This window comes from Drosophila tropicalis, unplaced genomic scaffold, assembly GCF_018151085.1.
Source record: "Drosophila tropicalis isolate 14030-0801.00 unplaced genomic scaffold, ASM1815108v1 contig_805, whole genome shotgun sequence".
In the NCBI taxonomy this organism is placed as follows: Eukaryota; Metazoa; Arthropoda; class Insecta; order Diptera; family Drosophilidae; genus Drosophila; species Drosophila tropicalis.
Window position 1 is genome coordinate 1,544,968 of NW_027173295.1, and position 27,588 is coordinate 1,572,555.

A 27,588-nucleotide genomic window follows, 5' to 3' on the forward strand; every position below is an offset into this window, starting at 1 on the left:
ACGCAAACAGTGCTTGAGTTAAACACAGACGCGGTGTTAATTAGCGAACCTTATAGGTGTAGCGAGGACAGCAACTGGAGCAGGAGCCTCTCATCCAAGGCGGCTATCTGGACTTGCAACGTGCGGTCGCAGCGTTGCTCGCAGTATTCTGTGTGGGCAGCTGAGCATTTTGTGCGTGCTCATATAAATGACTTTTGGGTCTACAGCTGCTATTTGCCACCAAGCCTCTCGCTGGAAGGCTATAGTAGGTCATTGGACGAGCTGATTACGGATATAAGAAACCACAACCGCGTTATTGTTGGCGGCGACTTCAACGCGTGGGCGGTAGAGTGGGGCAGCCCCTTTACCAATGCAAGAGGGCGTGTACTTTTAGAGACGTTTGCTGCCGCAGACGTTGTCCTATTAAACAGTGGCTCTCAATTTACGTTCAGGCGCGCAGGAATGGGATCAATTATAGATCTCACTTTCACCAGCAGCGGCCTTTATCCATCGTCGTCATGGAAAATAAGCGATACTTATACTGCAAGTGACCACGAGGCCATCGTTTTTGCAGTGGAAGAACCTGGCCGCCCACCAAATGCTAATGATACTCAAGATAAAAAATATAAGATAAACACGCTTAACCTGCAGGAATTTACAGCGGCACTCAATAGCTGCGACTGGGAACAGGATGAAGCAGAGGTTATGGCTCACCGTATCTCCAAAATGGTCGAGAGAGCATGCGATGCGGGCATGCAGCAATGTGGTGCATACACAAGGCACCACAAGTCTGTATATTGGTGGAATCAAAACATCAGCGATTTGCGAAAAAAGTGTCTTGCAGCCAGGAGACGATACCAAAGGGCTAGACGCCGTGATGCTGAAAACTGGCCGCAGCTGCAGCACGAATTTAGCTCGGCAAGGACGACATTAAAGCACACTATTTGGGCAACTAAGAGGGAAATTTTTCTAAGACTATGTGACTCAGCAGAGCAAGACCCCTGGGGGAAGGCGTATAAAATCGTCGTAAAGCGCATATATGCAAATAGAAATCACACACCTTTAGAAGCGGAGCAACTTAGCTCCATAGTCACAGAATTATTCCCGCGTAAGGATAACTCACTCCATAGTAGACGTCCCGCCACACCAGCTGCAGGAAGTTATGTCACTGAACCTGTGTCAATACAGGAAATCGTGGCCGCAACAAGCCAACTAAAGCCGAGTAAGGCACCAGGACCAGATGCCATCCCCAACCGGGCCCTCAAACTGGCAATGGCGCTGCGCCCAGACTCTTTTTTGGAGACATACAATAAATGCCTAGATGAAGGAGTTTTCCCCACGATCTGGAAACGGCAAAAACTGGTTCTGATCCCGAAACCAGGGAAACCCGCAGGAACGGCCTCATCTTACAGGCCCATCTGCCTGGTGGATACTATGGGCAAAGTTCTAGAGGGTCTTATATGTACCCGGCTTCACAGAGCTATAAATGCCGGAGGGGACCTATCATCCAATCAATTTGGATTTCGCAAAGCCAAATCGACGGTCGACGCCATCGGCAAGGTTGTCAGTATAGCCGCGGCAGCCATAGAAGGCACTCGATGAAAGCATGGGACGAAGGAGTACTGTCTGATTGTCACGCTAGATGTCAAAAATGCTTTCAATACTGCAGACTGGGGATGTATTTTGGATGCATTATATAGCTTTGGAGTCCCAGAGTATCTACGCGCAATTATCTGGAGCTACTTCGAGGACAGGCAATTGTGCTTCAGCACAACAAACGGCCAATCATCATACTCGGTTTCCGCAGGGGTACCCCAAGGCTCCGTTTTGGGGCCGCTGTTGTGGAACATTATGTATGACGGGATCCTTCGCTTGAACCTGCCGGCTGGCTGCGAAACCGTTGGATATGCTGACGATGTAGCTCTGGTCATAGTGGCAAAAGAAGTCGCGAAAGCGGAGGCGTTGGCAAACGAGGCGATCTTGCTCATCACAGAGTGGCTGCGTTCGGTGGGCCTACAACTAGCAGCGCACAAAACGGAGCTTGTCCTAATAAGCAGCAGGAAACGGGTCGAGACGGCATCGGTCAGTGTACAGGGCTCTATCATATGCTCGAAGCGGGCTATTCGGTACCTTGGAGTTTGGCTGGATACGCGGCTATGCTTTCGAGAACATCTGGAGCATGTGCACGCAAAGGCTCTGGAGTCAGCGAGGGCTTTAGCGAGAATCATGCTGAACACCCGCGGCCCCAGACAAGAAAGAAGACTGCTACTCTCTAGCGTTACAACATCCATCATTCTCTACGCGGCACAGGTATGGGCAGATGCAGTAAAGACAGAGAGCTATACCAGAGGTATCCGGGCAGCATATCGTCTCAGTGCGCTCAGGGTATGCTGCGGCTTCAGGACCATCTCCGACGACGCCGCACTGGTTATTGCGGGAATGGTTCCTATCGAGCTGCAGATAGAGGAAGCTCGACTAGTAGCATCTTCGCTTGAGGATGGGCCATCTAGGAGGGAGAAGAGGGCTGACGCTAGAAGGAGAAGTATAGCCACCTGGCAGCAGAGGTGGGATCAATCCTCCAAGGGGCGTTGGACCCACAGAATGATTTCAGATGTACGTGCGTGGATTGGTAGGCAACACGGTGCCGTAAATTTCCATCTTACGCAATTCATCAGTGGGCATGGATGTTTTAGGTATTACCTACACCGTTTCGGACACGACGCATCCCCCTTCTGCCCGTCGTGCGGGGAAGGCGTCATTGAAGATGCAGAGCACGTAATGTTTGAATGCAATCGCTTCTCTGGCGAACGGGAAGTGCTATTCCAAGAAGTGGGTACCACCCTCACAGTTGATAACCTGATAGAGGAGATGATCTCGAGTCCACGTAAGTGGGATGCGGTAAACTCCTTCGCAGCTAATGCGATGCGCGATCTGCGATTAGCCGAACGCCGGAGGGCAGGGGTGGAGGTACGGCATTAAAAACAACTCGACTGCTGTGAAGCATTACCTTTCGGCCGTCCCGCAGCAGTTCTTGTCATTTTTCTTGTATATTACTGTAGTGTACGTATTGTATCTTAATGTATTGTACGTATACTGTATGTATGTTGCCTCACTGTTATATGTAATTAATTTGTTAAATAAATAGAATTAAAAAAAAAAAAAAAAACACGCACATTTCCATTATACATAAATGTATGTATATGTGTGTGTATATAAATTAAACTTTATTTTAAATATTTATCCATTGCAAGAAAAAGTCTTTTTTTTCTGGTAAGAAGGACTCCTATCGAAATTTAATTGTTAAATAAACATTTTAAATTATGTATTGAAAATGCAAAATTTAATTTGCATGACATTCGAAATTGAGCGTTCTGACCGAGCTTTTATTTCCATTTCCCCCTCCGCCTTGTTTTACTTTCACTTGAATTTCCGTTAAGTGCCCTATAAGCCGTGAGATCCGACAGGCATTTCCCCCTGAAATTCCGCTTTAAGCACCCTGTAAACATTTTATATTCGACTGATGGCGATTCAAGACAATGTAAAGAAGAGCACTTTGACTTGAACTCTTCGTCTCTAAGTGAAATTTAGTCTTTTCTCTAATGTTTTTCATTGAATTTTTTTTGGGATGGAAAACATGGAAAAGCGTTAACTGAATTTATCTATCAATCCATCTATCTTTCGATACAACTATGTACATATATGTAGAAGATCTTAAAGCAGAAACAAGAGATTAAAGAAATAGAAATAGGATCTTATATGTTTGTTCTTTATTTTATCTTTTGCCTTTAATTTGGTCCAGTATCTCTTCCTTCTTATGAACATTTCATATTAATTTTTTCAATATTAATACTAGGTATTAAAATAAATGTTAAGAATGTCTATTATTACATCATTTAATTGAGAAAACTAATGTAAACAATTTGTATGACTGTCGACTCCATGACAAAGGATATTTCAAAAGGCGGAGCTCGCCTGATATCATTGAAAATTTTTCTATCTACAGCTATTTTTATTAACATTTGCATTTCATTTCACTTCGTTGCGATTTTTTCATTATCTTTGTTTTTCCTTTTTTTTTTTTTTTTATTGCAGCTATGGATAAATGTAAACAGCAAACAATGTACAAAAAATATACAAATTGAAAGAATAATTATAAAAAAATAAAACAACATAAAAAAAAAAAAAAAACAACGGTAACAACAGCAAGTAAGGAGAAAAAAAAATAAATAAAAAAAAGCGGTAAAAAGAATTCCAAAAAAGGCGATTATACAACCGATTAACAACAACAATAACAACAAAACAAAATATTAAACTTTTAATAAGAGCAACAATAACAACAAGCACAGCAACAAATATCATATACAAACCACAACAAAAAATCGCGTGAGTATTTTTTTTTACTTCTCTTTTTGAATTTATACATATGCAGTAGCCCGACTCCCCCCTATCGCCCATTTTACCCCCTCCCCCACTCTGTTGCCAAGACTACCCCTATATATATGTATACATATACATATATCTCTTTCTCTGTCACTCCCTGAACAATTTGTTGAATTTAAAAATTATTAATAATATTTTGTTGCACTTGCGCGCTTCGCTTCACAGCGAGAGTTACAAGTGTGAATTTTTAATGCAAAAACAAAAAAAAAAAAAAAAAAAATAAAAAAATTGCAAATATATATATATACATACATATGTATTTACAAATCAAAGAAATATATGTATATTATATGTGTGAGTGGCTATTCGACTTTATAAATTGGCTGAACTCATTTGCATAATTAAGGAGGCTATCAGAACAGAACTGAAAAAACAAAATTCAAATTATATTTGTAAAAAAATAAAATGGGAATACAACATTAAATTGTTGACTTATCTGAACAAATATTGAATTTACGTATGTTTTTCATGTTCAGAATGAAAACGAACAAAAAAAAAAAAATAAATTTAATGCTCTATTATTTAAAATGACATCTCTTACTTGATAGGCAACAGACAATAATAAGTTGCACTACTTTTAGATCAGAGAACTAACTAAAATATTTATGCTAGAATAGTTCTATTGCTAAATAATTAGTGTATACAAAATTCTATGCTATGGCAACGAATATGAAAAAAAAAATTGTGGAAATACAAATCAGTTGAATGTTTAAACAACAAATTGTTTATTAAATCAAATCAAACAAAATGTCATAAAATTATACGAGTTACGCACTGTAAACTATTGTTTCCTTAAAAAAAAAGGAAAAAAAAAAAATACATTTGTTATAATTTAATGTGTTCTAAATGATAGATTTCAGAAAGTTTATTGCATAATTTGATATTATTTGAATTCGTTAAAGCTTAAACATGTTGATGTTATTTTTAGAGGGCGCGAATTCGATAAATTCTTTTTTTAATTTAAATGATCGTCGTCGCATAATGTGACTGATGATGCAGCTACTAAATGTAAATACTAAATCAATGAACAATCAATTTGTAATGAATGATTTCGGTTTTTTGTTTTCCTCCCACACATTAAACAAAAAAACAACTCTCCCGGCTCTTCCCGCCCGCGAGTGTGGCCAGATCCATTCGCATTCCCCATCGATTCTGTTTCATCATTATTCGCGTGATCTTGCTACTCTCATTTAATTGTGGAATACAACACAGTTAAAGCTCCTCCGCCGCCGCCTCCACCTCAACCTCCGCTTCCATATTCACATCCACCCGCACTGGCACCCCTATCCTTTAGTAATCTTTCCACTTTTTCCACCGCTCTCCACTTAACATGACTGTTCACCATGCACACACACGCACACACTCATATATATGTATATATATAGCACACACATTTTACACTAACTCGAGACTTGCAATTTACACAAAATGTGCTAATTGCTTATTTAATCACAAATGAAAAATGAACGACATGTGCAAAAAAAAAAAAAAATTTTTATTTTGTGCATTGAACACACAACAACAACAACCTGATTCGGCTTGACTTTCTTATACAATATAATTTCAATAAATTTCAACGTCAAAGGCTGATTCAGCAACGGCTTCAAAATCGATGAGAGTTTCGTTGGTTGGTTTGGCTGGTTGGTTGCCTGCCTTTTAGCCGTCCGCAGGCATTTTGCCAATATATGTATGTATGTATATAAAATGGTTTCTTTCTTTCTTTGGTCGCTTATCCATTTCGAGATATAAGTTTAAGAAATTTTGGTTTTAAAACAAAGGCAAAATAAAAGAGTCGGTCTAAAAACTATTTGCAAGCTGAGAAAACTATTTTGCAGAAATTTAACACGCAACTTCGGTTTGCCAAGGGCAAAACATATTCGTCTTAAAGTTTTGCTATTGAAAAATAAATAGAGAAAGATAGAGTGAGAAAAGAGGAGAGAACGAAAGAGAAGGGTGTGGAAATCACTCACTCACTCAGTTAACCATTAACCAGGAACCAATAAATACAAATTCTAATAGTAATTTACACAAATATATGTACATTGTTTATACTCTGCCAAAATATGGGTATATTATTTTTTTTTTTCAATCTAAAGGGTAACACAATTGAGTTATCAGTTTCTCAATACTCAATTGGCATACGATTGATTCATTCTTAAACTATAGTGGTCTCATAATGTCCACCATACATACATACATACAGCAAAGCAATTACAACTTAATCGCAGGTAATGATCAAAAACGAACATCTTCTGCATAAAGCCATAATGAAGCCAATTTGGGGATGCCATAGGTCCTTTGGGGTTCCTCAAGCCAGCCCATACATAGTGAAATCAGATATCAGCATACTTTGAATCGAGACTTGTCCAGAAGATATGCGGAAAGACACTTTGTGCGATATGGACATCATAGCTTAACCTACCTAACCAACTGGCGATTGGAGAATAGGACTTTGATAAGGCGTTTAAAGCGTTGCCACCCAATAGATCCGTATACCTTAATTGTCTTGGTAATGTGAAATAAAGAATACAAACCAAAAAATATAATTAATTATAATTATATATATTTTTAAATTAGAAATACCGCTAAATTCATAAAATTTACTAAAGCTTAATTAAATTGATTAAAGGTGGTCTTAAATATGAATCGTAGATAACAAAAATGATTCGATATCGGCTATCGAAAAAAGAGGGTAACAAATCTAAGCCACTGTCAAATGCTAAACGGGGTCCGGCCCTCTACTTGGGGTCTTTTTTTTTTTTTGTTAAATCTTTTACCACAAAAGTTTTAGCTCTTTTTATATGATATCAACCATCTATTATTTATAATCCCGCAACATTTAGCGATACACAGCGGAGGAGAACGAGGAGGAGAAGTAGAAGGAGGTGGAGGTGAAGGAGAAGGAAGAGGAACACCGCATAGAGAAAACCGCACATTTTATTATGCACGATAAATTAATGATAATTTAAAGATAACTTTTATATAAACAATAAATTTCTGTTCTCTTTTTTCGCGTTTGTTTGTTGTTCATTTTATTTTGTTCTAAAAATAGAGAACTCAAACCCCATTGCGGGTTACAAAGTATTGCGATTAGTAATATGGAAACGATATATATGAATATGTATACCAGTGTCTATCTCACTGCCTCTTTCTCAATGTGTGTGTGTGTGCTAGTGTTAATGAAGCTATGTTATATTTGTATATAAGTATATATATATATATCTATATGAGTATATGACATTATTATTAATCAAAAGAACAGTTATTATTTATTCATGAGGCGTATGTAGAATGTGCATAAATGCACGGAAATACTATACAGACGGATGGACAAAACTGGTCGTCCAACAGTGGGAGGGGAGGAAGGTTATAAAGGAAGGTAGAAAACCGATGACGAGAGAAAAAGACTATCAAAGTGAAGGAAAACACAAAAAAAAAAATACTTGTATTGTATTAAGTTTTATTGTGGTTTATTTGTAGTTAGATGGATGAAATGTATTCATTGATAGGTATTTTTTATTATTATCCAATGCTTAGTTTATAGTTTAATCAACATCAGTTGATATGGGTTTTAGAAAGGTTTTAAATTCTGGGGGATTTTTTCTATTTTCGAAACCGGAAACGACAGCCAAACATAAAGCACTATAACCGGTTGGCTATTTATAACAGTTAGATCATTAATAACTATACTAAATGTGATCTAAACGATAATTATGTTAAATGAGTTTCGAAAATAACTCAATGTAGAACAAATGCGAAATATGTGATAAGAAAATTAAGACCTTACATGAATCTATTGTGAATATTACACGAATTATATTCATTTTTGATTTGAAATTTAACTAAAATTGTCAAATTTGCAAAGAGGTGGGAAAAAAAGGGGCTTATAGAGAATGCGGCTTAGTTAACTAAATTAGTTTCAGACAATTTGCTTTGGTTTTAGTGATAAAATTTTAAAATTAAAATATGAATGACTAGCAATTATTTTTTGTCTTAAACAAATTATGCACATGCATACATACACATGTTATGTATACGTATAAAAAGTTATAAAATACAATTTATAATATTTGAATTATTTCATTTGAATTTGCATTTGTTTGTCTTAGTTATATGCTTTTGTTTCTATTTGTTAATGGCTGTTGCTTAATTACACTTGAGTAAACAAATACAGAATACATACCTACATACATACATACATAATGGCTAGAGGGGATGGGGTCGGGGAATACAAATTTCAAGATATTTTATGAACATCTGCGTGGTTTTTTCTTCGTTTTTAAAGAATGGCAAAAGTTGAACTTTGTAACGGGTTCTTGGATTCTACAACTATTACTATACATACAAACATTTATATACATAATAATATACAAACACACATACTACTGTCTTTATACATATTTATGTGTGTATGTATATGTAATATATAGCAGCGCGTGTTTTGCTTTGTATAAATTTTCTCGACTTCTAATCAAAATGAGTTAAATAAACACATAACGTAACCTATTAAGAACTTAGTACGTGACAACAATTTAAATATTTATAAAGTAAACAGAGAGAATTGAGACACTTAGAATGGGAGAGAGAGAGCGTATCTCAAGAGACTGCAATTGACAGAGAAAAAGATTGAGTGAGAGAGAGAAAGAGAGAGCGAGAGGAGCTAAAAATAGATTCAGAATTCAAAAATATGAGCACTACAGAAATAAACTAAAAGTAAGACGTGATAAAACGTTTAACGAAATGTGAAAAGCGTGCCTTAATAAATAGAGAATGAGTAAGAGAGAAAAGCCAATGAAAAAAACAAAGAGGCAGAGAGAGAAAAAGTGTTAGATAAAGAGAGTCAGAGAGAGAGAGAGATAACCACAGAGACGTAGAGAAAAAGTGTAAATGATTGTTGTAATCAAGAAATTAACATTTTTAAGTTGTGTAACAACAAAAATATATACATATGTATATATATCGCGTAGCCGCCATGTGAGACACCCCAGCAACTTGCACGCTCTTCTTGATCAACTCTCATTCAATCAACAGTCAGCAGCGCCATATCTCTCTTTCTCTCTCTCTCTCTCGCTTCGTGTGTATGTGTGTGTGTATGCGTGTGTTTGTGAATCAACAAGTTGCAGGTTGCAATTGCAGTTAAAGTTGCAATATAAAGTTGTTTTGTATCTGTCTATCTGTGTCTGTCTGCAACCCATGTCTGCCTGCATCTGTTGTCTAAAAATAAACCTGCCTAAACTATAAATAGAAACCAGACACAACATCAAGTTATTCCATTGGATAAACCTAACACGACATTACAGACACTTTGAACAAACAAACAAACACACAAAACGAACAAACAAACAAAAATAAATAAAAATAAATAAAAAACGTGCGTGAATCGTCATCAACTGCCGGGTTTGTTGTCCGAAGACAGAGAAAGAAAGAGAATAACATTGACAACGATTGTCAGCCAGTCAGATAGCTAGATAGATAGATAGAGGGAGAGAGTGATACACAGAAGATATGCTAGAGCGAAAGAAAGGGGTAATGGTCTTGTTGTATTGGCTATTGAACAATTATAATCAATATTTTTGAGCCCACAAAGGAAAAGCTTGTTGAAATATTTCATACCCTCGAGCTACATTTAAATCCAGTGCAATATGCCCTTAAAAGGTATTCAACTAGTTTCTATACCGGAACCCAATTGAAAAAGGATCCTGTAAAACTGAGTGATTCAGTTACTTTGTGTGCTAAAAATATTAATAGACAAAGAATTTGTATTTTTTCTCTTGCATGACCTTTTCTTTTGTATGTATAAACTTTTGAGTTCCTCAGAAATTTGCTAATTGTGACTTAAAGATTTTTTAAAACTCTTTGCTATGGCTGTTTAATCTTGAAGGACTTTCTTTTAGGGCCATACAAATACAACGGCTTTAAAATTATTATAATTTTTAAATACATTTATCAATTGCAAACATTTTTATTACATATTTCACTTACATATGTATGTGACAACTTTTCAGTTGTCCATGGCAATTTGCTTGCGTTTACTAGAGATTAGTTCTCCTTGAATATGGGCAATTCTGAAACAAATCGCACTTATTAAGAGGATCTTTATCGTTTGTTCATCCCTCACTTTTCTTCCACGCCTTTTCTGTCGTTTTGTTTTTTTGTTTTGTCACAAATTCCATTAGGTGTTCCTCTTTTGTCGTTCTACAGTGATGTGTTTCCCATTTGTTTTTTTTTTGTTTGCAGGATATCTTGGATATTTACTGATTGAAATTCCTTTTTCTCACACCTACACACACGCACCTACACACAAAAGGGTTTTTGTTTGTATGTCTTGGTCCTTGCCGTATGGATGTACCTTCCTTTTTTGTGCTGTGAGAAAGACTTTCTAGGACACTTTGTATCCATTTTGTTGTTGTTGTTGTTGCTGCTTCTGCTGTCGTTGTTGTCGTTATTTTGCTTTGCTTCTACTATCAATCATCAACAAGTTAGCTCTCGCCCACGACGTCCATACAAAAATGTAATGATAGAAAGGGAGATAGCAGCGCCAAACGAACTGAGCCCGATAGACACACCAAACTCACACACACACACACGCGTCGACACACACTAGCGCATACACATACATACATATTAGGTGTAACATAATACTTCCTTTTGCCAACAACAAAACAAGGCAAAAAAAAAAAAGGGTTCAAAAGTTCGTACATTTTAAGGGGTCTCTGTATCTCTCATTCTCTCTCCCACTGGTCTTTGTTTTGCTGGAATTTAATCTAGTTCTATTAACTAGAATAAAAATAGAATTATGTAATTAGAACGGATTTCAAACAAACTGAAACAGTAACTCTTTAAAATGAAAATAAATTGAAGCACCTTTATGCTGTTGATTATAATGCTTTTCCATATGCACACACCTAGGTTGATGGTTTCCAATACATTTAATACATAGCCCAGACATCTGTCCTTCTTCACCATTGAAGTATGGGGTCTACCTTCTCCTCCGCTACATTGTTACTCCTTGCCGCCCATTGGAAATCAAATTACAAGGCAAACGAACTGTTGAACCGTTGCAAATGTTTTCCTTCCTTTCTAGCCTTGCTTGATTTTCATTTCTATGATGCAATCCCCGGGTAAAGGGCACATTGAACCCAATACAAATTGGTTCCCTCTACTAGTAGGGGCCATGGCAAGGCCTAAATGTGACCCGCACCATCTGTTGATTGGAATATTGTCAAATGCTTGGAGCATAAGGAAGTGGCAAATAGGCAAACAGACGGTGGCAGAGACATGATGAGATTGTGACACCATCGCTACTGAAGCATAAAGTTCAACTAACAGAGATGAGCAAGTGCAGAAAGAAAATTTACAAATATTTTTTCAATAACGAATTTATAAATATTCACCAAAATATATGTCACACATATTCTCATTATTAAGTCAATTAAATTTTAAAAATACAAAAATTAAAAATGAAATTTGACTAATATATTGTTTTGATTTAACAAATTTAACAAATTCTCTAAAACTCAAAATTGATTAAGTTGTATTTATTTACACTTGGAAATTCGTTAAGATCATAAACTCAAAAGCAAGAACAATCTTTTACACTTGATTGGCAATTCTGTTTGCTCGTTTGCCCTCCATGTGCGCCTATATGAGAGATGGCAGTTTATCATTTCTGGTTCATCTGGAAACCACAAAATGAGAGATTTTTGCACTATGACAAGATGATTCCATTTAAGTTCTTCCAACTTGGTTTTCATTGCCAGAGTTCAAGTCCGTTGTCGCACACAACAATGTCAAGGCATTACGTTGTCTTTTGTACAAAAAGAGAGAGAGAGAGAGAGAGAGAGACAGAGAAGATTGTTGTGTGTCTGTGTGTGTTGTGGTGTTATGGTGTTGTTGGCGGATAAGGTGGAGAAGAGTCAGCAAATGAACATGGCCATAGAGAAGGCGAAGTTGTTGATGTTGATGATGATGATGACGATAGAGGGAACGAAGAGACATGTGTTACAAGCAAAAATTTCACTTTCAAACAAGCAGATGGCGGAATAATGACGAAGCAACCCGGGCAGGAGAATTGTTGAGGATTGAGGATGAGCATGATGCTGCTCATTATGAAGGCGCCTTTCGGTTACGGTCCATAAATGGAGACGCCAAGCTTGAAGAAAACATGACGCTGACTTGGCCCAACCATATTAGGGGCAACTAGCAACACAGATCTGCACTCACCTTATTTTTTTTTTTTTTTTTTGATTTTGGTTGTCGTGTGAAAGTGAAGGGCTTGGACTTGGACTTGGACTTGGGTTTGGGATTTGGGCTTGCTCTGGCTGACTTCGATAAGGTCGTTGTTATTGAACTTTTAATGAGAAATAAAACTCATTTATGAGTTAAGGAATTATGAGGCAACTGCATATCTCTTTTGTCCTCTTGGCCTCGCTCTCTCTCATTCTCTCCCATTCTCTCTGGATGGCCAGAGTATGGTGGGGGCTCTGTGTTGCTCTTTACTCTTTATTTTTCCCTCATGCAAAGCAGAGACAGATTCCGACTCTGTTGGGCGCTGCCAAAAAACTGGATTTTCTAAAAATAGACCGTGGGTAAATACTTGAATACGCCGCTGCTGCTGCTGCTGGTGCTGCTGGTGCTGCCACTGCTGTTTTCTGCTCCGTCTTGGCACATGTGCAACACGGCCGCCAAAAGGCAAAAACTCAAACACAACAAACCCAAGCCCCAAAACACTCATATGTATGAGTAGGCGCACCGCACCACTCGATGTAAGAGTCATACAGAGCGCTAAGGCTAAAGCCAAAGCTAAAGCTGGACTAGCCAGCTAGTCATCCAGGCTCGTTAGGAAGAGATGGCCTCTGAGTTTCTACTAAAAGGGTTAAGTAGACGCACAGAAAGTGGAGTGGGGTGAATTGGAGAGGGAGAAATGTTGGTGGCTCGGGGGCAGGAAATACAATTTCCGCTTTGACTGATGCTGATGCTTGCCATATGAAGAAGCAACTGAGAGAAAAGAATGTTAAAGAGGATTCCATTCTCGCATAGCAAACAGAAAAGAACAGGACAGGACAAAGCAGAGATAAAAAAGAATCAACCCACTAGTAGACAAACACACACACCACATACACACATACATATATGTGCATGTATGAAATTTTGAGGCTTCTAAGCAGTTCTTTCCTTTGTTTCAAAAAATGCAATTTTCAATTAGGTAAAGGATAATGGATTTCAATTTTTAGACCGTTAATGGAATATTGATGGCATTGTTCAACTCAAAACTAGATTTCAAAAATGAATTAGGATTAAAGAAGTTTATAGATAAAACTTTCTGATGCAAAGACTAGTTGTCTAGTTGACCCATTTAAAAGAATTTGAAATGGAAAGGACTTTGTTTGCTGTTTCTGCAAAATTTGAACATTTTAATTTAATATTCTCTGTGCATTTGCTTAGACTTTTAGATGCCCTTTTACCTGCAAATTTCACTACATTAACTTGTGGACTGAGTTTGAAAACTCTTTTCAAAATGCCTCTAGAAGTTGAGAAGTTTAAGGATAGCTTATGGGTGTTTTGCTGCCAGGATTTTCCTAAGTTGCGTAGACAAGTTTGCGAAAATGTTTTCATAAGTTTTTCTACTGCTTCTTTTTGAGTGTGAGTGTACGTTTACCAATGAATTACTAGGTACTCAAATTTGATTGTCGTTTTCTTATCAGACTCCACCCCCACCAACCTTATGTATGTATGTACATACATACATCAGGCGCTGATTTTGTGCAGAAAACACGTGTAAATAACAAGAACTGTCACTTTACATAATCACTTAACAGTAAACATACATACTAATAATGACAGTTGCCCCACGCAAACAAACACACACACACTCACCCAAATGGTAACACAAACACAGAAAATGCGTGTGTGTGTGTGTGTGTGTGAAAGAGAGGGAGATTTGAAATTAGTTTCTTGAGTTTGGAATGCTGTTGGCAGTCCAACTAACTAGCCAGAGAATAAACTCTACTTGAATGGGTTCCAAGACTTGAGAGTGTTGTCGTATCTATATATACGAATATATGTACATATATATATATATATACTTGTCTTTATAATATAACTGGGCACTACTACTACTACTACTACTACTATGACTGCTGCTGCTACTACCAATAATAATAATAATAATAATAATTGTAATAATAATAATAATACCAGTTAAACCACTCCGCGGCAATGGCAGACACTAAGGCAGCCAGGCGAGGCGAGGCAACCTGCTGCAAGCTGCAACTGGGCAACTTGTTAAATTGTTCAAAAACCCATCCAGGCCAGCCACCCTGTCTCACCAGAGAGTCACACACACACACACACACAGAGAGAAAGAGAAGCGACTGAGAAAGAGATTGAGAGACAAAAGAGACATAGAGAAACGTACGAAAAAGAAAGGAAGCAAAAAAATAAGAGTCTAACCAGCCAACAGCAGAAGGCGGAGTAGGTACATTTGGTTCGTCTGCTCGTTTGTCAAGTCGAGACGACGCTTTGGCTGGTCATACAAATAGAATGCATTTCTAATAACTACGACTAGTTGTTAAATCGAAAATGACTATAAGTACCGCGCCATTCCATTTCGTTTCGTTTCATCAATAATCGCGTTTATTTTTGTGATTATAAACAAACACATACACATACACATACACATGCACAAGAAAGTTTTCACTGTGTATATTTGTGAATTCATGTGGCCCCAATAAAGTGTTCATTGCATTTGGGTAATAAGTATACGCCCCGAAGTCATTTCGTATTGCTCCACTTAATCTGCATTCATGAATGGTCACGAAATGAACCAATAAATGATTCTATTGGGTGTTGAAATTTTGAATTAATCCCCTCGTTATTGGTATCATATCTACCATATCGTATGTACATATGTATATACAATGTACATATATAAATACATTTGATTTAAGCTCTTGGTATTGTTTTGAGATCATCTTCATCAATTGGAAATCGCTTTATCTTTAATCTCTTTGAATATTTGTAGAGTTATTATCCTTTGGACCAAGAAAATTGTTTGTCTTTTTTCTTTTCTTTCAATTTTGATACTTTTTCTGCTTCAATCTGAAACTTTTTTTTAAAAATTTATAAAAATTCTCTGACCATTTCGACAATTTACTAGTATTTGAGTCAATTGGCACATTCCGTGAGAAATATTTAAGTAAACTTCACTGGGAATTCAATTCGCTTTTGATACATGTTTATTTCTCCAAGCAAAATGTCGCTCAAATAAATTCAAACAATCGATCATGTTGCCGATGATGATCTGTAATAACAATAACGCGTGCCCGGCATAAGTCTGATATTAAGCTTGCAACGCTATAAACTTCTCATATTGACTGTCGTCAGACAGACAGACATAAGAAGCGATCTCTTGTCTTTCTGCTGGCTGGTTGGATGGCTGGACGGTTGCTTGGGCTGGTTGACTTGTTGGTTGATTCTGGGTAACCAATCTGAGCAGCGTCGCTGTCGTCGTCGTCGTCGTCGTCATCGTCGTCGCCGCCGACGCTGCTGCCAAGGTCATTTATAAATACTCCAAGCTAAAAATAACTTTTTTTCTTAATTTTTTTTTTATTTTTGCTTTTGAAGCAAACAGCAACAGAGAAACGATTAATGGCAAAGCGATATGCAAACAGCGGCAAATGGCGACGGCGACGGCAGCGGCAACGGCAAAGGCAAAGGCAACAGCGGTTGACTTGTTCTCGAGCCGCCCCGTTTCATTTTCGGTTTCAGTTTCAGTTTGTTTTTGTTTTTGCCAGATTTTCGATTCCTGATCGAGCTCGATGCTCGGAGCTTCTAAGTTTATGCAAAAGTTGTCTTGAAATAGTCCAATAAATTTGTTGTTTATTGTACCTAAATATATATATTAATGTATATATATGTATGTATGTATGTATGTGTATATGTTTTATTAATAAGCTTAGCCATTATCAGATCCAAACGAATCTAAAAATAGTGGAGGGGGAAGCAGGCAGAGCGAAACCGAACCAAAAAAAACTTGCCTCGATTTCTGCTCAAGTCTTTATTATTATTTTGAGTTTGGGTGTGCGTTCGTCTGATAAGATTTTGCATTGGAATATTTTTTGTTTTTCTTTTTTTGCACATAAAATTTTATACACATATGTACATACATACATACATACATATATTAATTTTTATACAATTTGTGTATGTATGTGTGTATAAACATTTGGCTTATAAATATATCTGCTTCTTCCTCCTATCATAAACATAATCATTATTATTTTTTCATTTTTTCTCCCTCTTTGCTTTTTCCGTTTTACGTATATGTATATATATATATATTTTTTTTTTGGGCGCCACCAAAATCGATTTCCTTTCAACACCTTTTTCTGAGGCGAAGGTAATAAATAAAAATTTATGATCAAAATGGCAAATAACCACAACAAGCAACAATTGGGGGAATATCTAAATGGAAATTGCAATGTCCATAAAAGTAAAGCGACTACACAAACATACACACATACATACAAATGTACATGTATGTACATATATGTATGTATGCACATATAAACCTATTTAGAATTGTGTGTGTCAGCATGACTGGAGAAATTATTCAAGAAAAGTTCTCTCATTCCATGTCAGTGAAAGGAAGCAACTATGTGAGAAAGTCGAGTGGTGATGGCATAAAAGTTTCCTACAAATATATAGACATGAATCTACCTTTCAAAATCCTAGAAGAATATGTTTTATATATTTTATCTAAAGTAATTCGTAGTTTCTGAGCTCAAAGTTTTCTCTGAGGTCTGTTTGGTCAACACAATTTTTCAAAAACGAATTATCCGCTCTGAACTAGGATATTTCAGACAGGATGCGTAGTTTTTGTCCTAGGAACAGAACCAAAAAACTTGAGTTCTTCAGAAGCTTTAGTTTAAAGACGTGTAAAAATTTTTGTTCAATATTTTCAAAATATATTGGTTTAGCTTCGATCTATATTTAGATAGGTTAAAATGAACTTAGTCCTGCGGACAAATCGTGTTGACCACTGGGTTTACCTCTTTTACCCGACTGCCCCCTCTCTGTATCATAAAAAGTTTTCAATGCAAATGAAAAAAAATTTATTATTGGTATGTGGTTTGTTTCGCTACAAATGATAACAAAAAAAAGAGGCTTAGGCACTTTTCGTTGTTAGAGTGTAAAAATTTAAATTTAATTTTATTTGACGTAATGAAATTAAGGCACAAAATGCTTCTTACACTGAAATATTTATGATCTGGCCTTTGAAATTGTTATCATTTGTTAACCGTTTCCCGATAACATACTAACTCAATTGACAATGTAAACTCGATTTATCAACTCAACTTTACAAGTTTCAGTCTTCATTCCGTTTGGAATAATGCATGTATTTTATTATCCGGAGTACTGAATGCTTGGCTAACGGTAGTTGAACCGGAAATACTCAATAGCTTGAAGCTGGCGCCACTCACAAGTGTGTGTTCCATTCTCATACCTTGATACTTTTTTTTTTTTTTTGTTAGCAGCAAACTAAATTTGCATATAACTTTAGACAAAAGTTGTCTTTAAGACACAATCCATTGAACATTTAAACAGAGAAGGAGTGGGAATCATAAGGGGCCACCAATTTTTATACCATACACCCATAGGGTGAAATGGTATATTAAAGTCGCCAAAATGTATGTAACAGGCAGAAGGAAGCTTCTCCGACCCTATAAAGTATATATATTCTTGATCAGGATGAATAGCCGAGTCGATCTAGCCATGTCCGTCTGTCCGTCCGTCCGTCCGTCCGTCCGTCCGTCCGTCCGTCCGTCCGTATGAACACGCAGATCTCGGAGACTATAAGAGCTAGAGCCACCAAATTTGGTATGTATACTCGTGTAGTATGCACATGTTCAGAGTTAATTGGAATTTCGGCCACGCCCCCTTACGCCCCCAGGAATCACATAAAACTGTTTTTCTTAAAAAGTATAACAGCTAGACACATCAAATTTGGTTTATATACTCGTTTAGTTGGCGCGCAGAAACTAATTGTTTAAACTTTTTGCCACGCCCCCTTCCGCCCCCGGAATTTACATAAAACTGATTTTCTTAAAAACTATGACAGCTACCGACATCAAATTTGGTATGCAGACTAGTTTAATAGACGCGCAGAAACTGGCTATTTAAAAATTTTGCCACGCCCACTTCCGCCCCCGCAAATCAAACAAAACTGATTTTATCAAAAACAAACAAAGCTAAAGTCACCAAATTTAGTATGTATACTGGCTTAGTATTCGCGCAGAGTATATATATTTTCATATTTTGCCACGCCCACTTCCGCCTCCATAATTAAGAAAAAACCGATTTTCTCCTGTAGTTTTTTGACTATCGCATTCAAATTCGGCAGACTAATTAATCTTATCTATTTCTACAAAACTACCAAATTTTATTGAAATCGGACTAGAAACATGCAAAATATGCGTATGAACGTATTTTACTACGCGGTCCACAAGGCCAGAATTGGCCGTTGGCTAGTAGCGGCGCTAGAGTGCTCGTGTGTTCGTAGAGTGAGCGAGATAGCACATACTATGAAACATGTAAAAACAATTTAATAGACATACATATGTACATTTGGTTTTCGAAATTTAAAAAAATTTGTTTCACCTGGTGTATGGTATACCCGAGTCGACGAGTCGACTTACTTGCTTCATTTAGTTTCCATTCGATAAAATATACTTTTTTTTAATCCTTACAACTAGCAGGCGCAGGGAGTAAATAAAAGTAAGCAGGTTATCCCTTAAGGACTAGCAAAAAGATTACTCACCAAGTCCCAAAATCAAATAATCGAAATCGGTTTCAAAATAATGTAACATGATTCGACAAAATGTTGGAAATTAGAAAATTTTTGAATAGATCTCAGAATAGAACTCATCATCACTTGGTTTTCAATTCAGAGAAGAAAAAGGAATGCAGACTATTTCGCAAATGGTATTCACATGACGAGATGCCTTGGCCCATTCGGTAACCATTTGGGCACTGCTCCAAATAATTTGATTTTGCATGCATTTTCTACTTGCCATCAATTATTTCTCAACTTCAAATTGATTAAAAAAACCAAAACCCCAAAGAGTTGAACTGAGGCGAAAAACTAGTCAAGAAAAACTCACTTCACAAATCCTTGCCTTTGACAAAAGAATTTTGAACAACTTTTGTAGTAAGATAAGAGAGTGAGGGCGAGAGGTTGACAAGAAAAGAGCTAAGAATCCTTCGTCTCTCTTTATTCCCCTTATTCTCTTTATTGATTATTTATGTAAAATGAATCGAAGGAGAACTTTTTTTTCCTCTCGATGAGGTCAAGGTGCGGCTGCGACGCTGCAACCGCGAATATGGCCATGGCCGTATCCATGTCCTGATATTCCTCTGTTAAGGACAATACCCAACACGATGCTTAATTGGAAGGATAGAGCGAAAAATAATAATAATTGCTTAAGCAAGCCGACGACGACGACGATGCCGACGTTGCCTTCAAGTGCTAAATAATTGGTTACCAGCCGAAATACAACCACCGCCACGAACTCAACAACTACCATTACCTAGCTGCTCCTCCTCCTCCCTCTTGGGCTTCTCATTCTCTGCTACTACTGTGTGTTGTCTTATTTATTTTGTTATTAAATAATAAGACACAAATTAATGCAATTTGTTTACTCAACTCAATTAGCCCCCCACATAGATAGCAACAAAAAAAGAGTAGTAGAAAAAAAAAAATAAAAAAAATGATTAGTCATTGTCTGGCCACGCGACACATATACGCACACACACACACACACACAATCACACCGACGAAAAGCGAAATCGCATTAATTAACCAGAGAAGAGTGAAGTGAAGTGATGTGAAGAGACCTTCCTCTACTTTTTCACTATTTTACCCCTGCTAAACGATCTACAAGCAAGTCAAAAACGTGCCGAGCCTAAATGACGGCGCCTCCGCTTCATCATCATCATCATCATCATCTCCATTAGCATCATCATCATTGGCATTCGTATCCACATCATCATTTGACTTCCAGGTCAAAGCAAACTTCAAAAACCAAACATAAACACAAAAAATATGACACCGCATTGCATGATGATATATTGTTTTGTTGTCTTCTACATATTGTGGCTTACTTTTTTGTTAATGCTATTTTTTTTTTTTTTTTTTTTTGTGGTGTTTGTTTTTGTTTCCTATTTGAGAGAACTCAACTCTAAATCCCCTCTTGAGCAAAACTTGGATTTTTATATACATACATACATAGGTACATATAAATCAATTAATTGGCGGCTGGTTTTTTTTTTTTGGGCATTTTGTTCGACGATGGTTCATTAAAAAAGATTTAAATCTAGCTCAAGAAACTTAGAATTAATTGGGTTTTATCGATCAGTTTTAACTTTTACTTAAATTTTGATTAGAATGACTGTAGCTCTCTCTCGTTGTCTCTTTTCATAGATACTGAGACTATAATTGGTCTCTTTTGTTTGTCATGTTCTATGCAATTCATTATTTTATTATCATTATTTTTTCACCCAAGATTCTTTTGTATTTTTACTTTCACTTTATTAATTTAGCCTTCTTAATTAATTATTCCTGACTCCTCATGTTATCTTACTTTATTTTTTGCTGCTGCCGCTCCGCTTCTCGTTTATCTATAATTCTTTTTTGTTACATATGCCACTTTCTTTTTCTATGCCTTCTTTTCAAACATGTTTCTCACTTTCTCTTTTTTTCTGTTGATTTGTTTTTGCCTATTGTGTTTGGATTCTAACGAAATCAAAACTAATCTGATAAATGATTTTCAATTTCATCATCATGTTAAAAGCGCCAACAAACTGCTTAATTTTGCAATCGGAATTCCCTTTCAAAAACTCATCGACTTGATATTTATCTGTTTAATCTACACAAAAAAAGCAACAAAATTCTTTTTCATCATTCATTTGACGCGGGCCTCTTCTTCTCTCCCTCTTCTTTACACTTTGCTCTTACCGTTTACCTATTCTCTCTTCATTTAAGTGTCGTTTGGCTTATCTATTCACTTTCATCATCATCGTTATTTGGTTGGCTGGCTGGCTAGATGATTGGCTGACAACTGGGTCCAATCCATCTGGCAGCCGGTAACACGGAAGTTGCTCAAGGGTGCTCATTTCATTACCATAAGATAGAAAAATTGAGCGAAACCCAAATCCAATCAATTGTTATAGTTTTTCAAAAACAAAACAGAAACAAAAAACGCAAAGAATGCCAAGACACAAAGTAAAAAAAAAAAAAACAACTTTAATAATAACTCAAACTTAAAGGGAAAAAACCCTACGACTACGCGCTACTCTTTACTTGTACAACAAAAGCAATGAAAAACAAAAATCTGTTTTATATATTTGTATTGACTCTAGTCGAGAGATCAGCAAAATAAGAAGGAGGCTTAGATAGATCCTAACCAAGATCATAATCTCGTATAATTGAGTGGACTTTAATCCACAATAAATGCAATATAAGTACGTTATTATACCCTAATAAGTAGCCTGGTTGTTTTTTTTTTTTCCAGGGTATACAAATATGTTCCTTAAGCAGCAATTTAATGTCATGAAGACACTTGAAATACGATCGGGGCTCTCTATTTCGGTCATTGGAGAGTCAAGACTCAAGAGTAGTCAAGTCGAATCTAACTGGCATTTTCAAGTGATTATTTGTTATTTGTATTGTTTGCTTGACATGGCATAACGATTTCAATTTCATTTTTGTTTTGTTGTTGTTGTTGTTGTTTTGGGCTATCTTTTTGCCTTATCAAGTGTTTTGTTTCATTAATTTGTTGTTTTTTTTTTTTTTTTGTTTTGATTGAGAGTCCAAGTAGAAGGCGCCGGGTAATTACCTTAAATATATATTTTGGTATACATATATTTACTTCTATGTCTGTATAAGCCTCCAACATATGTACAATGGAACAAGTTCATCAATCATTAATGAGGCGTCGACTTGGCTGGCTGAGTATCTTGTCAATTAACACGTCTAATTCGTTTCGTTTCATTTCGTTTCGGTTTTTTTTTTCCTTTTTTTTTTGTTTGTGGTGCTTTATATAATAGCTCAAATCACAATTCAATTGGCCACGAGTATGAATACAATTACGTCTTTCAACTTTGAACAAAACATTGATTGATGTAAATCCCTAAAAAATTATCGTTAATAACATATATGTATGTATGTACATCAATTTTAAATATAAGTATGAAAATGCTATTTAATGGTCCTTTTGGTACTTTCATAAGTAATTCCCAACTATTTTTAGCATTGAAGACTGAGTATTTGGCCATTGCGCTTCTAAAGTTCCTTAGCAAAGTCTGTTGATGATAGATGTTGGTGGTTATTAATTTAGCCCTACACACAATCTTCTTTTAAAAATGCAAGCAAAATTTGGCAAAACATTGCCAACGCGGGCTTTATTTAGTTAGAACAGTAATCTCATATTAAATTTTCAATTGAATAAGAATCATACACAACATTTTCTTTTGACTCAAAATGAAGTAAAGCAAACTAAGGACAAACGGTTGTATCTAGTAGTCCGGGCCCCTTGCCTCCATTTGGGCTAACAAGATTACTCTCACAATATGTTCGTTATTTGTCAGTTGTTGGTCTAGAAATTTTTTGTTTTCCGATCTCGAAAGTTTTCCTCTTTTTTTTCCATCTCTTTTATTCCCGTTTTGGACAATCAAAATTCAATGTTTGGTTAAAAATCCCGATTCCGCCGTTGGAGTGTACTAGTAGAGAAGGTGCTTGGTAGTTTTGGTGTCGCCGACACCTGCAAGCAGATCTTGTGAATTATGTGAGGAGAAGAAGTAGCATTGAGAGGCAACGCGCAAGCGCCGTTAGGCCACGGTCACGGTTTCAAATTACAGCAAAAACACCAACACCAACAGCAGCAGCAGCAGCAACAGCAACAGCAACTGCAGGAGGAAGAGTAGCAACACAGAAGAGAAACAGGATTCGAAGGGAAGAACGAGGACGAGAACGTTAGAGGACATCCATCAAGATGGCCATCCATGAGCAGATTGATAACTTAAACATTTGGTGGTTCCCCCGCGACTTTTGCCAATCGCGTTTCGGTGAATTCCAACAGAGCGGCACCAATTCATGCACACTCATTTCCCTCATCCTGGCCGATAAAGTCGCAAAGGCGGAACGTTTCTTTCATCGTGTCACCGAGTTGCCATCGCATGGATGGGATCTGTTTGGCAATGCTATTAACGATGGCAACAATGTCTACCACAATGTGATCACGGCCAACACGCCGCAGGCGCGCAATCTCAATTTAAATATACCGGACGCCATATCGGCCATACGATCGCAGCACAAGATGAACTTTCGCCTAGAGGAGTGGTTCTACACGCACATGGAGGCCGATCCCACCAATCCCATGTACAATCGGAATGTGGCCTTACAGCTTTCCCGCATCTTTACGATTACACTCCAGGTATTCCAGCAGGCGGGCGGTCGTGGCGGTGAGTTGCCGCCGTCGCATCTATTTGCCGCCATTATAGCTGACAGTCGCACCGTTATGGTGACATTTGATTTTCGTGCCTCCATTGTGGCACTCTTCGATTCGCATCAACATGGACGCGATGCGGGTGCCGTATTTGCCCAATGCACTATCCGGAATATGGATGACTTGATCTTCTGGTTCATCAGCATGCTGCACAATGTCTACTCAAGTCGTCCCTCGCTCTTTGAAATCTCATTTCTCAGCTCCCAGCCGGGTGTGGCGAAACGTATACCGCCGGCCATCAAAAAGATCGCAGGCGATATCAAAAAGTCTAGCAAATCTGTGGTATAGATTCCCTCAAGATCCTTCAGAAGCCACCCTCACCCCCACCCACCGCGGTCGCCTGCCAGCCAGACCGTCCACAGGATATTATCAAAATTCGCGAGTTCAAAACGTTTCGGTTGATTCAAGCAAAGCTAAATTCACACTTCCCCAAATTATGTGTGCAAAAATAATTAATTTCTATGAGAAATGAATCCAACAGCAAATTGCAAATTGCAACAAAATCTAAAGTTCCATATAGACCAGCAATGAAATAAATAACGAACAATAGTTTCACCATCTTTTATTCTATATAATTAGGTATCCTTTCTTCATCAATCTAATTTGCCAGATAAAATTGCTCGATCTAAGCTAACAGAATCAACTTTGTATTGACGATCGAATTCATATTACGTATACGCCACATATAACACCAAAAAAATTGTTACAATTAGCAGAAAAGTTGCGCACTACACAAAAGTGTTCGTTTTGGCCCTCAGAAGTTAATTATCTCATTTTTTTTTAAAGTCGCTTCAGACACATTTTATGTTGTACTTATTTGCATATATTACGTATACGCTGTGTATAACAGAAAATCAGATTAGTAAGATTCAGCACCAGAGTTATAGTATATATTTTAGATCAATCGTTTTTCGCTGTTAAAGAAAATATCATGTCAAATCCAAAAATGATCTCAATCCAAGTCAGAGATATTACGTATACGCCATGTTCGCCATTATTGAATCGTTGCACGATGTTGAATTTTAGTAAGTTTTAAACTAGCGATCGATTTTTGTGATGTGAAGATTGGTGATGGCCCATGAGCTTCGGTTCTTAAACGCGATTAGTCTCAAATGGCAAATATTTAGCGCATTATCAATAATAACTGATAAGCAGTTTGACTTACATTCAGAATGGTCCTTGAATTTAAATTTTGAGTTCCTTAAAAAAAAACAGACCCCTAAACGTGTCTTAGTATGTAGTTTGTATGTGTAGTTGTTTAGAAACAAGTACCAGGTCAAGTTTATGACTTTTATTATCAAAGTTATTTCAGGTGAACTATTTAAAGAATATTTTGCCTACATTAAGTTTGAATTTACGTGGAAATGGGCCATATACATATATGTACTAACTATAAAGTTACTTACGAATATATGTATGTACATAGGTTCATACCTAGAGTAGATACCATAAATTAGCATTTTCGACACACTTCACATTTTACAATCGTTTCGTTTCAAAGTATTTTCTAGTTCGTGTTATTTATTTTGCCAATGTTGCAATTTAAAATTAGAACCCACTTTGGCTCTCAGTTTTTGTTCATATTTATTTCTGATTCTTTGGCTTTTTAGGCGCCTCTGCTTAATAAATATTTGCGCAGCGTTTTGACACTTGGCGCGATTGGGCCAGATTTCCAAGAATAATGTATGAGAATTGTAGCGAGACGAATAATAAGCAAACGAATATTAAAAGAACGTAGAAAGCGAACCATTCATAGATGTATGTATGTATGTACATACATATGTACTTACTGGATACATAGTTACCAGAAAGATTGGAAGTAAACTCTCATTGGGGGGCTAATTAAACTAATTCGTTTGTTTTCCCCATATTTCATTTAAAACGTTCAACTTTAAAACGTAAGCCAATTAACATACAAAAAATCCAAACAAGGACGCCAATCTCTTGCACTAACAATGCAAACACACAGAATGGTACCAGCATGGTGATGATGATGATGATGAAGAAGAACTATGAGTGAGTGAGGATGGGAAGAGAGAAAGAGTTGATGTTGATGCTAGATGAAAAGGCAGGCAGACGAATGGATAAGCGGACGAACGGACGGACATAGAGACGGGCTGACAAAGACAGGACAAACAAAAACCGGCAGCAGAGGGATAATGCCTCAAACGAAATGATATAATGACAAAATCAACGGCATGCATAATTAATACTAGTAAGAACAATAACAACAACAATAACGATGACAAAACGCAATGCAAACAATAATGTTGCACGTGCCATCCGATACACACCGACAAACTGACACCCACACTCATACACACACACAAACACAACTCTAGTCATCTGATGGTAAGCTAAGCAAAGCAATAAAATCAACCCATTTATATTTAAAATGTTGAAAAACATATTTGCTTTAAACATGGACAAGTCATTCAGCTAAGGAAAGGCCAACTTTTTAACTCAATGGACCTCAAAAAGGAGAGACTTTTTCCATGATATTTCTATAAATAAGTCAAAAGAAAACTAAAACCACAAGACATCAAATTCATTCTTTTTTTCAAGTGTTTGTGGGAATTCCCCAATTACATACATAAATATATTTGTGAATTTTCGATACCTACAAAAATCATTCTAGTGCTGATTAGATTTTGAATCAAATTTCTAGACTTAAGATATCCTAATCTGATAGGCTATACCTGACCTGATATGCGCCTTGAGCCGAATGTAAATCTCTCTCTCTCTCTCTCTCTCTTTCGCTCTCACTAAGCTCTTTATCTTATCAAGAATATTAATTTAATTACATATTTCATTCCTTTTGAGTGGGTGGGAAAGTTCGATGATCTTTCGGTGTGTGTGTGCATAGCTTCTATGCATGCGTATGTATGTATGTACATATATGTAGATGTGTGAGCAATCACATTTGACATTTGCTTTTGGCTCCTAGCCACTTGCAGGATATTTGTGTCCCTGACAGAAAGCATTTTGCATTCTAATGCACATTTTTTGGAAATTTAAGTTTTTATCCTATACTTGGTAAAAAGGATTGTGTGTGCTTGTATGTGTGTGTGAGTGTGGAGAGCTCCATGTGAGATTTTTGGGTGGTTTCTTTTGGGTCCCGACTTGTTTAGTATTTGCCTTTGTCAAACATGTATTTTTATTAGAAGTACATCCGTAGATTCTACTGCTGCTTCTGCCGCCTGTCCTTGTCATTTTCGATTGCGATTGCAATTGCATTCTTGCCTTTATATGTTTGTATTTTCTGTAACATAACATTTTCTCTCGCCTTTTTTTTTCCATTTTGCAGCTTGTAAATCTGTTTGGAACCATAGGCGTCGCGCTGAACGGCCCCGGCCTAAGGGGCCATGACGCGTTGGCCCTTTAATTTATTACTATTGCTATCGGTGGCAGTATGCGACTGTAGCAATCCTCGCACTGTACTAACTGTGGGCTATCTAACGGCCCTAACTGGCGAGCTAAAGGATCGTCAGGGTTTGGCCATATCCGGTGCACTGACTATGGCATTGGATGAGGTATGCAACTATGCCCCAATAATCTTTTTACTTCCCTCCCCCCACTAAAATGTTGTTTTATTTTTTGTTCC

At 37.1% G+C, this 27,588-nt stretch overlaps 2 protein-coding genes across 8 annotated transcripts in view; both read left to right on the forward strand.

Moving 5' to 3' along the window:
- LOC137579875 (receptor-type guanylate cyclase Gyc76C-like) overlaps positions 1-27,588 on the forward strand; it is a 55,434-nt gene that overhangs the window by 21,404 nt on the left and 6,442 nt on the right. For all 7 annotated transcript variants that reach the window (XM_068293728.1, XM_068293729.1, XM_068293726.1 and 4 more), the window contains 2 exons: positions 4,072-4,362; positions 27,292-27,517. In XM_068293728.1, the coding sequence (XP_068149829.1) occupies positions 27,350-27,517 (168 nt within the window). In that variant the 5' untranslated portion in view covers positions 4,072-4,362; positions 27,292-27,349. The remainder of the gene's footprint in view (positions 1-4,071; positions 4,363-27,291; positions 27,518-27,588) is intronic.
- On the forward strand, positions 23,002-24,533 carry LOC137579934 (uncharacterized). The gene has a single exon (XM_068293833.1). It carries the CDS (start codon positions 23,472-23,474, stop codon positions 24,270-24,272), a length of 801 nt encoding a protein of 266 aa, XP_068149934.1. The 5' UTR covers positions 23,002-23,471; the 3' UTR covers positions 24,273-24,533.

Excerpts from the sequence above, each read along its gene's own strand:
- LOC137579934 (XM_068293833.1), top strand. The coding sequence starts at position 23,472 with ATGGCCATCCATGAGCAGATTGATAACTTAAACATTTGGTGGTTCCCC.